Here is a 15401-nt window from a genome sequence, read left to right on the forward strand (position 1 = left end):
GCCCGCCACAACGCCCGGCCATTTTTTGGTTGCAGCCGTCATTGTTGTTTGGCGGGCCCAGGCTGGGGATTCGAACCCGCCACCTTAGGTGTATATGGCTGGCGCCTTAGCCGCTTGAGCCACAGGCACCGAGCCACCACTTGTATTCTTGATCCCATCCCCCACCATACCATACCCTCAAGGTCTTTCATATATTTCAATCCTTCCCCACACTCTGGCTCTTTCCTCTCAGACTATAAACATTCTCAAATTTCTTTCATTCTAAAAAATAAAAATCTTCCTCTGACACTGAATTTCTTCTTTTTTCTTAGCTAAAATTCTTTAAAAATTAATCCACATTAGCTATCTCTACCACTTCTCACTCATTCCTAAATATCCTATGTTAGTCTGCATGCCCTTATTGTTTTCTAATGATACTACTCTTATAAAAGTTACCAATTATTTCTTAATTCCTAGACAAATTTCTAGTCTTTTTTTGTTTTTTTGGTTTTTCTTGGAGTGCTGAAACATTTGACCTTTTCTTAGGACATTCTCTTTTCTCTTTGCTTCTCTTTTCTGTTTATTCTCTGATCTCTCTGCTCATTTCTTTTCTAGTTGTGTAAGGTCCTATCTTCCTCAGTCTACCCCTGACTTTTAGTTTTCCATCAAATTTCATCTTGAGCCCTCTTTTCACTTTCCAACTATTCTTCTGGGGAGTAGTACTGAATTTACCACATGTTGGCTAATAATGCACATATCTTAATCTCCAGCTCTAAGTTCTACAAAATTCAACTTTCTATGGGATTTATAAAACTTGTATGTACCATAAGTATTTCAAACTAAATCCATATCCCCAACAAACAAAACAAAATACAGTGTTCTTCTTATATATTATTGATTTTGGTTGGTGGTACTAACATCTGCAGAGTCAACCAAACTTGAAACCCAACAGTCAGCATTAACTCTTCTTTCAATCACCAAATCATGCTAATTTATTCTTACCTCCATGTCCCTAAACTCTTCCTTTCTTCTCTATCCTCAGTCCCATCATATGTCCTTTACTATTACCTTCTTCAAATAGATCTTGCACAATGGTAACAGAATCATCAATCTAATTGTTTTTTTATAGAAACTATCTTTTAGAGATTATACAAAAATATTTATATATGGAATAATACCGAAGATTTGTTTCAAAATAATTGGGGGAGGGATGAGAATATAGCTCAAACTAGATGGGCCATGAATTGATAATTATCGATACTGAATGATAGATGGAATGCATTATGTTCTTCTACATTACAAAAAATCAGGCCAGACAAGGTAGTGCATGCCTATAACCTAAGCACTTCGGAAGGCCAAGGGGGACAACTGCTTGAGGCTAGGATACCAAGAACACCCTGAGCAATATAGCAAGACCCTATTTCCACAAACAAATTAGCTAGATGTGGTGGGATATGCCTGTGGTCCCAGCTACTCAGGAGGCTGAGGAAGGAAAACAGTTGGAGTCCAGGAGTTTGAGGTGGCTGTAAGCTATGATAATGTCACTATACCCCAACCTGAGCAACAAAGTGAGACCCTGTCTCAAAAAATATCCAAAAAATCATCTATTTAAAATGCAAATCATTAGCTCAGTGCCCATAGCACAGTGGTCATGGTGCCAGCCACATGCACCAAGGCTGGCAGGTTCAAGCCTGGCCCGGGCCAGCTAAATAACAATGACAACTGCAACGAAAAATAGCCGGGCACTATCGTGGGTGCCTGTAATCCCAACTACTTGGGAGGCTGAGGCAAGAGAATGGCTTAAGCCCAAGAGTTTGAGGTTGCTATAAGCTGTGACACCACAGCATTCTACCTACAGCAAGACAGTAAGACTCTGTCTCAAAAAAATAAATAAATAAAAATAAAATAATATGCAGATCCTTTAATGTCCAACACACATACCTCTAAAATAATAAAGTCAATACTTTTAAAGATGGAAAGCAGGGCCCCCTCTTGACAAATCCTAGATCATATCTTGTACTTTAATAAGCCACTTGTAATTTCCAGAAAACCACTTACGTCACACCTTCATTCATTTGCATAGGCTGTTCTTTCTGCATGATACACCCTTCTATCCCACAATTGCTTTACTAACTCATTCTTGGCAAGGCATAACCTCTTTCAGAACGCTTTCTCTTAACCCTGCCCCCAAGAGTTAGATATGTCACCTCTATGTTCTCATAGTACCCTGTGCATGTTTCTATTATAGCACATACTTCACTGTATTGAAATTATTTGTCTCATAGAAAAAGATCATCACATCATATTTAATTGTAAGTACCATGTTCCCTGAATAAATGAATACCCGGTAGAAATGGACAAGGAAAAAGAAACCATACAACAAGATACATTTATTATAGATGACCTCATCTGTACAACTAAGCAGTGATATAGACTTTAAAATCTTCCTTTTAAAAATTATAAAAATTGTGATGTGTTCTCCCAGATGTAAAGGGAAAAAATTGTGATGTTAAGTATGCATCTAAAATAATTTCATGAGCTGGACTCACGCCTGTAATCCCAGCACTCTGGGAAGCCGAGGAGGGCGGATTATTTTGAGACCAGCCTGACCTAGAGCAAGAGCCCATCTCTAAAACTAGCTGGGTGTTGTGGCAGGTACCTGTAGTCCCAGCTACTTGGGAGAATTACTTAAGCCCAAGAGTTTGAGGTTGCTGTGAGCTGTGATACCACGGCACTCCACCAAGGATGACAAAATGAGATTCTGTCTCAAAAAAAGAATAAAATAAAATGATTTCATATAATAATATCCATTTTCCAATAAAATAGTGACTTCTAATTCAGATGTTATAATAACCTTAATATTATTATCTCAATATAAGAAAACATACAGACCAAAATAGATTTAAAAGAATACTCAAAGCTCATTAAAGAGCTAATGTTACCTGGTGGGTATTTCACCTTAAGAGATTGTATCTTAGTGTTAAAAAATATGGAGAAGAAAGACCAGCCTTCTAGAGGACCACCTGGGTAGAGAATATGCAGGAGAGTTAGAGAAAACCCACCTGGATCCCAAGAGGTCTCTCCCTCAGGAGGAGAAAAAAAAAATAGTCTCAACCTGAAGTTTCATCATAATTCAATATAACTCATAAGAGAAACAGCATTTCCTTCTAAACCATTTCTACTTACATGTGCCAAGGGCAAGGGCAAACACCTAATAACGAAAAAGGCACACACTTGAAAATGCAAATCAACACTTCTGTTAAATTTTTATGTACTTACCCTTAGAACACAAAAGTTAATTATAAGGGTAACTATATACCTATTTTATATATCTATTATTCATACTTTCTCTTTTTTTTTTTTGAGACAGAGTCGCACAGAGTCACCCTTGGTAGAGTGTTGTGGCATCACAGCTCACAGCAACCTCAAACTCTTGAGCTTCAAAAATTCTCTTGCTTTATTCAGCCTCCCAAGGAGATGGGACTACAGGCGCCTGCCACAATGCCTGGCTATTTTTTTTGTTGCAGTTATCATTGTTGTTTAGCAGGCCGGGGCTGAGTTGAAACCCACCAGCCCCGGTGTATGTGGCTGACACCCTAACCACTGAGCTATGGGTGCCAAGCCTATTCACACTTTCTAAAGAGAAATTCTTTCTAAAAGATGTTATTGGGCGGCGCCTGTGGCTCAGTGAGTAGGACACCAGCCCCATATACCAAGGGTGGCAGATTTGAACCCAGCCCCAGCCAAACTGCAATAAAAAAAAAAAAAAATAGCCAGGCCTTGTGGTGGGCACCTGTAGTCCCAACTACTTGGGAGGGTAAGGCAAGAGAAGTGCTTAAGCCCAAGAGTTTGAGGTTGCTGTGAGCTGTGATGCACGGTGATAGCTTGAGACTCTATCTCAAAAAAAAAGATTTTATTTAAAAAATCTTGCGTTTGGGAATCTCTCTAAGTCAGACGTCCTCAAACTACGGCCAGAGGGCCACATGCAGCCCACCTAGGACATTTATCCAGCCCACCAGGTGTTTTTGCCTGTCCTGCTTAGCAGCCGACTCGTCCGGGGGCCTGCAGTCCGGCCCTCCAACGTTCTGACGGACAGTGAACTGGCCCCCTGTTTAAAAAGTTTGAGAACCCTGCAGTCTAAGTCAACACACTCCTGCTTAAAGGGTAGGGTAGCACACCTGCAATCCTAGCACTTTAGGAGGCTGAGACAAGCAGATCGTTGAGCTCAGGAGTTTGATACTGGCCTTAACAAGAGTGAGACCTACTTTCCACTAAAAATAGAAAAAATAAGCCAGGCATGGTAGCACATGCCTGTAGTCCCAGCAACTCAAGAGGATAAGGCAAGAGGATTGCCTAAGCCCAGAAGTTTGAGGTTGTAGTGAGCTATACTGATGCCAACTGCAGTCTAGACAGGGCAAAAGGGTAAGACTCTGTCTTAAAATTTAAAAATAAATAAATAAAGATTGTACCATTCAATATTTTATGCTTGTTGGTGATGGTTTCATAATGTTTTAACTCACCTGCATTGGCTTTAAGGTCTTCAGGAGTGACCATGACAACAAATCGGATTGCACGCTCATTTCGAAACATTTCATAAGACCACCTACGAATAGACCGCATGCATTTCACTGCAGCAATGCCATTGTTAGCAATAAGAACCTGGGAGGAGAGGTGGGAAGTGGAGAAAAAGGCAAAAAAAGAAAGGCAATGACAGAGGAAGAGAGGAGAGAATTTTTATAGCTCTTTCTCTGAAAAGTCAGATTTTCAACCAAGAATTCTTATTCCTAGTACAAGATGTTAGGAGAAACCAACTCCCCCACAATCAAACAATCATTTGTACTATTTTCTAAGCAAATAATTTAATATGTGTCAGGTAAAACTTACTGTTTCTAACTTCATTTTTTTTAAAGATTTTTTTATTAAATCATAGCTGTGTACATTAATGCAATCATGGGGTACAGTGTGGTGTTTTCATATACATTTTGAAATACTCTCATCAAACTGGTTAACGTAGCCTTCATGCCATTTTCTTAGTTATTGAGTTAAGACATTCATACTCTGCTTTTAGAAAGATTCACTTGTACCCTTGTAGGATACACCATAGAGGTGACCCCTCCAATCACCCTCCCTCCACCCATCCACACCCCCTCCCCCCTTCCCTATATTCTAAGGCTATAATTAGGTTATAACATTCCTCTAACTTCATTTCTTGAAGGGAAAAAGTTCACAATTACTCAAATCCTGTGAATTGGTAGACTATTCTACCATACCACCATATCTATTACTAGAAAACAAACTTCAGAGGGATGATATATTTGTTATCAAATAAGGAACGAGGGAAGACTAAACAGTGCAGTGTCATGCACCATTCTCTATTGGAATAAACAAAGTGCAGAGTCCTGAACAAGTTTAAAAACCCTGAAATCAATCACTTCCCTCGAAAATCAGGACTCTGAGGCCTCAGAATTGTAGAGACTGCCTCAGAAAGAAACATAGTGAAAGAATCACTTAATCCTGAGACGTCTCTGTAAACAAACATTTCATCTCCTTACCTGTCTTGCAATCATACCTCTGAGGATAACATGAACTAACAGACCTATAATCTATTTTTATTGGAAGACTAATAGGAGGACAGCGCTGAAGCAAAATCTTTAAGAGAAGAAATACAGGTCTCCATCTCTTAATCTTTTAATCACTGCAAGCCATTTCAACCAAGTCATCCTCTCAGCTTTGACATGGTTTAGATAAAAATGACATAGAATTGCATTTCAAAATACTTGAGATCTCTTTAAGTATTTCAGGTGGTATACTCTAAGTATCTCAAATATCTGGTGGAAGCCACTAAGTTACAGTACATCAAACTGTTTAAGTCACATCTTCTGAAAATCTCTCTACTCCCTCAGCTCCCCAAACAACATTGTGGCATATTTCCCACCGGCGTCCCACAAGCTAATCAATTCTTCATACCCTGTCAGATCAGTACAGCCCTACCCTTTAAACTATAGATCCTTCAAAAAGAACTTTATGAGCATATTCCATCTCCTTAATTAGCTGTGACTATAATAAATGATTAGTGGTAAATACATATTAAGGAAAATAATGTAATTACATTAACAGAATGCTAGAGAGGCAGACAGGGCAAGTCTGCATAAAGAGGCAAAGTCTCTGAAAATCTAAATATCAATTTTGAGCAATTCTAAACAATAAATCTAGGCATTAAATCTCAAATACTTCTTCTTTTTTTTTTTTAGAAACAGAGTCTCACCTTGTTGCCCTCGGTAGAGTGCTGTAGCATCACAGCCCATAGCAACCTCCAGCTCTTGGGCTTAGGTGATTCTCTGCCTCAGCCTCCTGAGTAGCTAGGACTACAGGCACCCACCACAACACCTGGCTTACATCTCAAATACTTTTAACAAAATAATTTAGCAAGTTACAACTTACCTTCTCAATCACTTTATTTCCCCCAAAGCGTGTAACAAATTCTGCTGGAGAAGCCACAGTGAAATCTCTCTGAGAATCTATTTTCTTTCGGTCTCGACCTTGCTTTACTAGGTGCAAGCCAGACATGCTGGATCTATAAAAACAGAGAAATCATTAAAGTCTGTAGGTAGGACTTCTTTGAACCATTTATATTTCCTAGAGACTGCTTTTCTCTACTATACATATAAGAGTACATTTTTTTTTTAATTAAAAAATTTGGGGCTCAGCACCCATAGCACAGTGGTTACGGTGCCAGCCACATTGAGGCTGGAGGACTCGAACCTGCCCCAGGCCAACTAAACAACAACAACTGCAACAAAAAACAGCCAGGCGTTGTGGCGGGCACCTTTAGTCCTACCTACTTGGGAGGCTGAGGCAAGAGTTTGAGATCGCTGTGTGCTGTGACGCCATGGCACTCTACTGAGAGCAACATAGTGAGACTCTGTCTGAAAAAAAAAAAAAAAAAAAAAAAGCTAGCCTGGTATTGTGGTGGGCACTTGTAGTCCCAGCTACTTGGAAGGCTAAGGCAAGAGGATTGCTTAAGCCCAAGGGTTTGAGGTTGCTGTAAGCTATGATGATGCCATGGCACTCTACCCAGGACAACAGTACAGAAAAAAAAACATTGTTTTGTTTTAGAGACCAAGGTCCGAATCTGTTGCCCAGGCTGAAGTGGTGACCAGATCACAGCTCACTGCAGCTTCAAACACCTGGCTTCAAGCAATCTTCCCACCTTAGCCTCCCAAGAAGCTGGGAGTACAGCTACACATCACCAACACTCGGCTAATTTTTCTATTTTTTGTAGAGACAATGTCCCCCTGTGTTGCCCAGGCTGGTCTCAAACTCCTATCCTCTAGGGATCCTCCTGCCTCCACCTTCCCAATGTGCTGAGATTATAGGTATGAGCCACCCCATTGGCTCTGATGCTTTATTTAATTGGCAAAATTTTAATTTTTTAGTACTAACACATAAAATAATAGTGCTTCTAACAATCAATAGTGCTTTAGATTAGATGAAATATAGTACTGGAAATAGCATGGGTCTGGGTTCAAAATCCAGAGCTGTTCACCTAAAATCTCCAATGATCTCTAGCAAATAATGTAATCTTGCTCAGCTCTAGTGTTTTCTTTGTAAATATTCACTGTTCCAGTTATTTTACTCATTGTCTCTAAGCTCCACACTTATTTTTTTATGTTCTGTTTTGTGAAAATGGGGCTAAGATTCTGCAAACTTCATTTCCAAAACTCCTGTGCTATATTTTTTCTATTCACTTCTGCCAATAGGAAGGCAAAAAGGTAAGAAAGATTTTCTTTCTGTTTTCCTGCTCTAATCAGCATTGTTCTAGTAATAAAATAGTTAGTTCCAGCCTCTAGTTTCCTTTAGCACTTCTGGGAAGAGCCCTAGAGGTACCAGCAGCAGTGGATAATACCTCCAAGGCACAATATCAGCTTTGCAATGCTCATTCATCCTTTGAACCCTGCTGTTTGGAATTTTCTTTTTTTTTTTTTGAAAGAGAGAGTGAGTCCTGCTTTGGCACTAGGGCTTAAGGATGGCTTCAGCCTAGCTCACAGCAACCTCAAATTCCTGGGCTCAAGCAATCCTCCTGCCTCAGCCTCCCAAGTAGCTGGGACTACATGTCTGCACCATCATGCCTTGTCAATTTTTTTGTTTTTGGTAGAAACAAGGTCTCACTCTTGCTCAGGCTGGTCTCAAACTCCCGATCTTAAGTGATCCTCCCACTTCAGCCTCCCAGAGTGCTAGGGTTATAGGAGTGAGCCACGGCACCTGGCCTTGCTTGTCCCTATTAATCACCTGCCAGACTAGGCCTTCTTCATGGGATCTGAGCACCAGCTACTCAAAGCTTATTCCCAAAGGTCCAAGCACCAGTCCCCAAGGGCCCTCCCCCGAGCTCCTAGACTCTGGTAACACTATCTCTACCCTTTTGTCTTCCCAGCCCTAGGAGTGGTAGCTGCTTCCTCTAGTTATTAACTCTGGGTTACTTCAGCATCCCTTTTCTTTGGAGACAGAGTCTTATTATGTCACCCTCGATAGAGTGCCTTGGCAGCACAGCTCATAGCAATCTCTAACTCTTGGACTCAAGCCATTCTGTTGCCTCAGACTCCCAAGTAGTTGGGACTACAGGTGCCCACCGAACACCCAGCTATTTTTGGGGGGGGGGTTGTAGTCGTCATTGTTGTTTGGCAGGCTCAGGCTGGGCTCGAACCCACCAGCTTTGGTGTATGTGGCTGGCACCCTACTCACTGAGCTACAGGCGCTAAGCCTTAGCATTCCTTTTTTTCCTTTATTCTTCTAACATCCAAGTAAGCACTACTGAATGCCCTCTGTTTATAACTGTTAATGATTTCTCTTCCTATGATTGAACCTGGACTGATAGACCCTTTGAGACAGTATTTTGAGCATTAATGAGATAACAGATATAAGCTCCTTTATATGCTATTTAATAGACAACTATTTTCTTTTCCTATTCCTATCTGTTCTTCCTTTCCCCCACAACTCAACCTTGAGACTGCAGTAAATTATATTTTAAAAATAAAAAAGCATGATTAAAATCTTCCCACAAAGAAAATAGCAGGTCTAGATGGTTTAAGACAAGTTCTACCAAATTTACAAGGGCAATTATCTACCAGACAGTAACTTCCAGACAATACAGGGAATGAAATAAAACTCCCCATCTAGGGTAACATTTATAATAAAACTAGACAAAGATGTTACATGAAAGGAATATTTCAGGTCCATTTTACTTATGGTTATAGATGCAAACTTCCTAAATAAAATATCCTAATATACCAAGGTATTGGTGCAAGGATGGGCAAAACACTAGTCAAAAATATGTTACTCTATGACAAAGTTGAGTTTGCTCCAGGTATGCAAGGATGATGTAATTTTAGAAAATCTGCAAATGTAAAACTCTGCATATGAGGTTCTGGGAAGTAAAACAAAATGAAAAAAAATTACATTCATCAAGATTGCAATGGAGTTTTATTTGGGAGGTGCCTTTGGCTTCAAGGAGTAGGACGCTGGCCCCATATATTGGGGGTGGCAGGTTCAAGCCCGGCCCCAGCCGAAACTGCAAAAAAAAAAAAAGATTGCAAAGGAGGTTAAACTGTCATTATTTGGAGATGATATGATCATTTACATAGAAGACACAAAAGATTCCACAGACAATTTTTTTTTTTTTGGAGACAGAGTCTCAAGCTGTCGCCATGGGTGGAGTATGATGGCGTCACAGCTCACAGCAACCAAAAACTTCTGGGCTTAAGTGATTCTCTTGCCTTAGCCTCCCAAGTAGCTGGGACTACAGATGCCTGGCTATTTCTCTGTTGCAGTTGTCATTGTTGTTTAGCTGGCCCAGGCTGGGTTCAAACCCGCCAGCCTCAGTGTATGTGGCCAGTACCCTACCCACTGAGCAATGGGCGCCGCCTCCACAGACAAATTATTAGAAGTAACAGGAGACCTTGGTCAAGTATTGAAGGAAAACAATAAACTCTCCTACTACTGTTAGAACACAGAACCCTTTTGTGACCACCTGTACAGGGGGTTTTCTCCACAAACCAAAGAGTTCTGCAGCATGTATGAGCTGGGAGTCCTATAATCCAATTCAATTCTGACACTAACTACTTGGAGATAGGTATCAAATCCCACAAGTTAAGTGCCACAAGACTACTCCCTGAAATCACAAGTGCCAATTGCAAATATAAAGTTGTGGGACCATACTTCTGACCGAATAACTATAAATCAGAGTGCCCATGACCCCCTCCTAGGGTTTGATTAATTAGAGCAACTCACCAAACTCAGGGAAATACTTTACTTATATGTTTACCCATTGTATAAGAAATGTATAGTAAGTATGTATTAGATGCACCATAACAGACACACCAACGTCCATACCTTCATGGGTCCAGCAATCAGAAAGCTCTCCAAGGCTGGGCATGGTGGCTCAGGCCTGTAAGCCTAGCACTTGGGAGGCTGAGGCAGTGGATTGCCTCAGCTCACAGGTTCAAGACCAGCCTGAGCCAGAGGAAGACTTCATCTTCAAAAATGGCCAGGCATTGTGGCAGGCACCTATAGTCCCAGCTACTTGGGAAGCTAAGACTAGAGAATTGCTTGAGCCCAGCCCAAGAGTTCAAAATTGCTGTGAGCTGTGATGCCACAACACTCCACTAAAAGCAACAAGCGAAGAAGAAAACTCTCCAAACCCCATAGTTTAGGGATTTTTTACGGAGGTTTCATCACATGGGCATCATTGATTACATACATGGCCACTGGTAATCAACTGACTTTTAGCCGCCCCCCTCCTCGGGACACTGAGGGTAGAACTGAAAGTTCCAACCCTTTAATCACAGGGTTGGTTCCCTGGCAGCCACCCCTATCCAGAGGCTATCCAAGAGTTCCCCATTCACTAGTCATCTTATTAGCATATAAAAAGGCACTTATTACATAAGCAATTCCTATGGTTTTAGGAACTTTGTGCCAGAAAACTGGACAAAGACTGTGGGTAGTATATTTCACAATATTAAGTATCTAGATGTAAGACTAACATACAAAAAGTCCAAAAACAGCATACATAGCAGATTATATACAGATTACAAAATCAAAAGCAGGTTAAAAAATTTAAATATATTTACTTTTAAGAGCTACATACAGACACAATAAAACTATATAAAAATGAAAACAAGAGACTATGTATGATAAGCATGCAATTAAGGAAAATGGTTATCTGGGTCGAGGAATATAGGGAAAAGTATTGAGGAAGAGATACATGACTAGGTGCAGGTTATTGCCAAGTTGTTAAAACTAAAGTAAGTGCAATACTGGAGTATTCCATGAAGAATAGCATTTGACTGATGGGTTACAAAAAGGAACTGTTTATTCTCCTGACATTGGTGCATCAGATTCTTTGGTTTATTTTTTTTAATTTTAAGTAAAGTCTGTGAGTAACTGTGAATAACAATATGAATGACTATATGAATAGATCCCACTCCATCGTTGCATTATGTGGTGGGTTTTCTAATTCTTTTTTCAAGGGGAGAGACAGAGTCTCACTCCATTGTACAGGCTGGAGTGCAGCGGCCTGATCACAGCTCACTGAAAGCTCAAACTCCGGGGCTCAAGTGATCCTCTTGCCTCAGCCTCCTGAGTGAAGGGATAGAGAAGATATAAACCTAGAATCAATAATAAGGTGGAGAAGATCTTGGTCAGGAGACTTAATCAATGGTCTAGGGATGCTAAAGGAATACTCTTGAGGGTCACTTGTAATTAGAGAACAGAGAAAAACAGAACTCTATCTTACTTTAATGGGATTTCTTCATATAGCCATATTTGTATTCTTATTCAGTTATTCACAGACTTTACTAAAAGTTTAAGAAAATTAATCAAAGAATCTTGTGTGCCAATGCCAAGAGAATAAGCAGCTCTTTTGTTGTAACTCATAGATCAAATGCTATTCTTCATGGAATACTATAGTATTGCGCTACAGTATTTAGTATTTAGTTTTTTTGTTGTTTTTGTTTTTTGAGAGTCTCACTTTGTCATCCTGGGTACAGTGCTGTGGCATCATAGGTCACAGCAACCTCAAACCCCTGGACTCAAGTGATCGTGCTGCCTCAGCCTCCCGAGTAGCAGGAACTATAGCAGGCGTCCTCAAACTATGGCCCGCAGGCCACATGCAGCCCATCTGGCCCACCGGGTGTTTTTGCCGCCAACTGCCTGTCCTGCTTAGCAGCCGACTCGTCCGGGGCCGGCAGTCCGGCCCTCCAACGGTCTGAGGGACAGTGAACTGGCCTCCTGTTTAAAAAGATTGAGGACCCCTGGACTACAGACATCAGCCATAACACCTAGCTATTTTTAGAGACAGGATCTCGTTCTTGCTCAGGCTAGTCTCGAACTCCTGAGCTCAAGTGATCCACTCATCTCAGCCTCCCAGAGTGCTAGGAGCTAGGATTACAGGCGTGAGCCACTGCAACCGGCCTCAGTGGCTCTTCTTTTTTTTTTTTTTGAGACAGAGTCTCACTAAGTCTCACTATGTTGCCCTTGGTAGAGTGTGGTGGTGTCACAGCTCAGAGCAACCTCAAACTCTTGGGTGTAAGCAATTCTCTTGCCTTAGCCTCCCAGATAGCTGGGACTACAGGCATCCACTGCAACGCCTGGCTATTTTTTTGTTGCAGTTGTCATTGCTGTTTAGCTGGCCCGGGCTGGGTTTGAACCCACCAGCCTCGGTGCATGTGGCTGGCACCATAATCACTGTGCTACAGGCGCCAAGCCTATGGTGGCTCTTCTTAACTTGCAAAACCACCATCTACTGGGTGATGACAAGAAGGGACAGCTCAAAGCCTAGCAGCTCTTTATCTACCAGACTTGAGGATAGCCACAGCAAACACTACTTGCTTCTGCTGTTAACTCAATAAAAGCACACTCTATCCTTCATAGAGACTGATATTTCAAACCCATCAATCTACTAAAATTTTCTTCATCCTTTACCATCCAAGCATTTAGTTATCCTGCATCTAAAGTGGAACTTTAAAGTTAAGAAGGGCCTTAAAAAATGAGATCCTAAGGTAGGATGATTTGTCCAGGGCCACAAAGGAAGTTTGTTGCATACACAGACCAGAAATCCCCTCATTTCAGTGTTGGAACTTCCAACTACACCAGGCAACATCTCTAATGATAATAATAAACACCAGTGGCCCAGAAACTGTACCACAGCACACATTTTTTAAAAAATAAAAATTTATTTCCTTGTCTAAAATTGTAATGACTTAACATGAACTCATTTCTTTTAGGACCCAAGTTCATGTATCATTTTCTCTGTATCAGACTGCGTAATAACATGGATGAAACTCAAAAACATCATGCTCAGAGAAGAAACCAGACATGAAAAAGTACATACTGTTTGACTAGGGGCAGCGCCTGTGGCTCAGTAAGTAGGGTACCCGCCCCATATACTGAGGGTGGCGGGTTCAAACCTGGCCCTGGCCTAACTGCAAACAAAAAATAGCCAGGAGTTGTGGTGGGCATCTGTAGTCCCAGCTACTCGGGAGGTTGAGGCAAGAGAATTACCTAAGCCCAAGAGCTGGAGGTTGCTGTGAGCTGTGATGCCATGACACTCTACCAAGGGCGACAAAGTGAGACTCTATATCTAAAAAAAAGGATAACTAATCTAACAGTACAGAAAGCTGATCAGTGGGTTGGAATTGGGGGAACACACTACAAAGGAGTATGGAGATGATAGAAATGTTCTTGATCTTGATCTTGACTGTGGTGATGGTTACGTAGACATACGTGTCAAAACCATCAAACTGTATAATTAAAAAAGGTGAACTTTACTGTAGGTAAATTATACCTCAACAAACCTGGCTTTTAAAAAACCTCATTAAGGCTCGGCACCTTTAGCTCAGTGGCCAGGGCACCAGCCACATACACAGGAGCTGACGGGTTCCAACCCAGCCAGGGCCTGCCAAACAACAGTGACAACTACAACCAAAAAATAGCTGGGCATTGTGGTGGACACCTATAGTCCCAGCTACTTGGGAGGCTGAAGCAAAAGAATCCCTTAAGCCCAAGAGTTTGAGGTTGCTATGAGATGTGACGCCATGGCACTCTACCGAGGGTGACAAAACAAGACTCTGTCTTAAAAAAAGAAAAAGAGAGAATAAATTTTAACAGAATCCCAAAATAACTCCTTAAATAGCAAATACATTCATTTCTCCTGTATGAAGCAAGGTTACATCTACAGGAAATGGAATAGTAAAGCCAAAAAAAAATGAAGGAAATTAGAAAATATGAATTAACAATGTAAATCCTAGAAAAACTGGACTAGAACTTTTAGTTCTGTTCTTCCTATACAGAGAAAAATGACCAAATGTTTTTACTGAGCACTTAATTGTCTGCTTATACTTTCTGAAACATACTATGCTATTGTCAGCCTCTGGGCCTTTGTACTTTTTTTTTTTTTGAAACAGAGTTTTGCTCTGTTGCCCAGGCTAGAGTACAGTGGAATCATCATAGCTCACAGCAACCTCAAACTCCTGGGCTGTAGTGATCCTCTTGCCTCAGCTTCCCCAGAAAGTGGGACTACAGGTGCCTACCACCAGGTCAGGCTAAGTTTTCTGTTTTTTATAGAGATAGGGGTCTCACACCTGCTCAGGTTTGCATTTCTTAATCTCTGTCAGGAATGTCCCTTTCCTTCTTTGCCTGCCAATACTACTTCAATTTACTCCTCAAAATGTAACTAAACTCTCATTTCTCCCAGTAAGCCTTTGCTAACACTGATTCTTCCAGCTTCAACCCTTAATGAGGACGGTAACTTGGCTTTCTGTGTGTTATACCAGAACTTACACATATATCTTTTCTCCTAATTATACTGGATGCTACATGAGTTTACATGTAATAAATGTGTGTTCCTTGAGGTCAGATACTCTAACTCATCCTTTGAGGTCAGAGACTCTTATTTATTGCTATATGTTCATTACCAAAGGATACCTGACACAAATACAAGCTGCTCAAACATTTTTGAATGAATATTGTTATGATGTTATTTATGAATTAGTAACAACTACATAAAAATGACCATTATTTCTGAGTACTTGTCATAGAATAGACACTATATTAAGCTCTTTACACACACTGTTGTATTAATCCTTCAAATAATGTCACAATGTTTGAGCACCATTTTACAAAGGAGAAAGGTGAGGCTCACAGGTATTATGTAACTTGCTCATGATCATAAATACAGCCACAGGTGGCAAAATGGAGATCTGAATCCAGCCTTTTTGACTTCAAGCCCCTGCAGCACTTGACCACTTCACAGCACTGCCTTGAGTTAAACTCTATTGAATACAGTCAATTAATAATTCATCGTATACCCAGAAGAAGAATTATGCCTTTAGAACAAATACTAGGTTTAAAAAAAAAGAGGATGGTGGCTC

The 15401-nt window shown here is 40.8% G+C and overlaps 1 protein-coding gene across 2 annotated transcripts in view; it reads right to left on the minus strand.

Annotated features, from left to right (window-relative positions):
- ACACA (acetyl-CoA carboxylase alpha) overlaps positions 1–15401 on the minus strand; it is a 271062-nt gene that overhangs the window by 199741 nt on the left and 55920 nt on the right. For both annotated transcript variants that reach the window (XM_003795612.3, XM_023516625.1), the window contains 2 exons: positions 6421–6553; positions 4500–4638 (listed from right to left, as the gene is read on the minus strand). In XM_003795612.3, the coding sequence (XP_003795660.1) occupies positions 4500–4638; positions 6421–6553 (272 nt within the window). The remainder of the gene's footprint in view (positions 1–4499; positions 4639–6420; positions 6554–15401) is intronic.

This window comes from Otolemur garnettii, unplaced genomic scaffold (assembly GCF_000181295.1).
Source record: "Otolemur garnettii isolate 467f Iridium unplaced genomic scaffold, OtoGar3 scaffold00094, whole genome shotgun sequence".
Classification (NCBI taxonomy): Eukaryota; Metazoa; Chordata; class Mammalia; order Primates; family Galagidae; genus Otolemur; species Otolemur garnettii.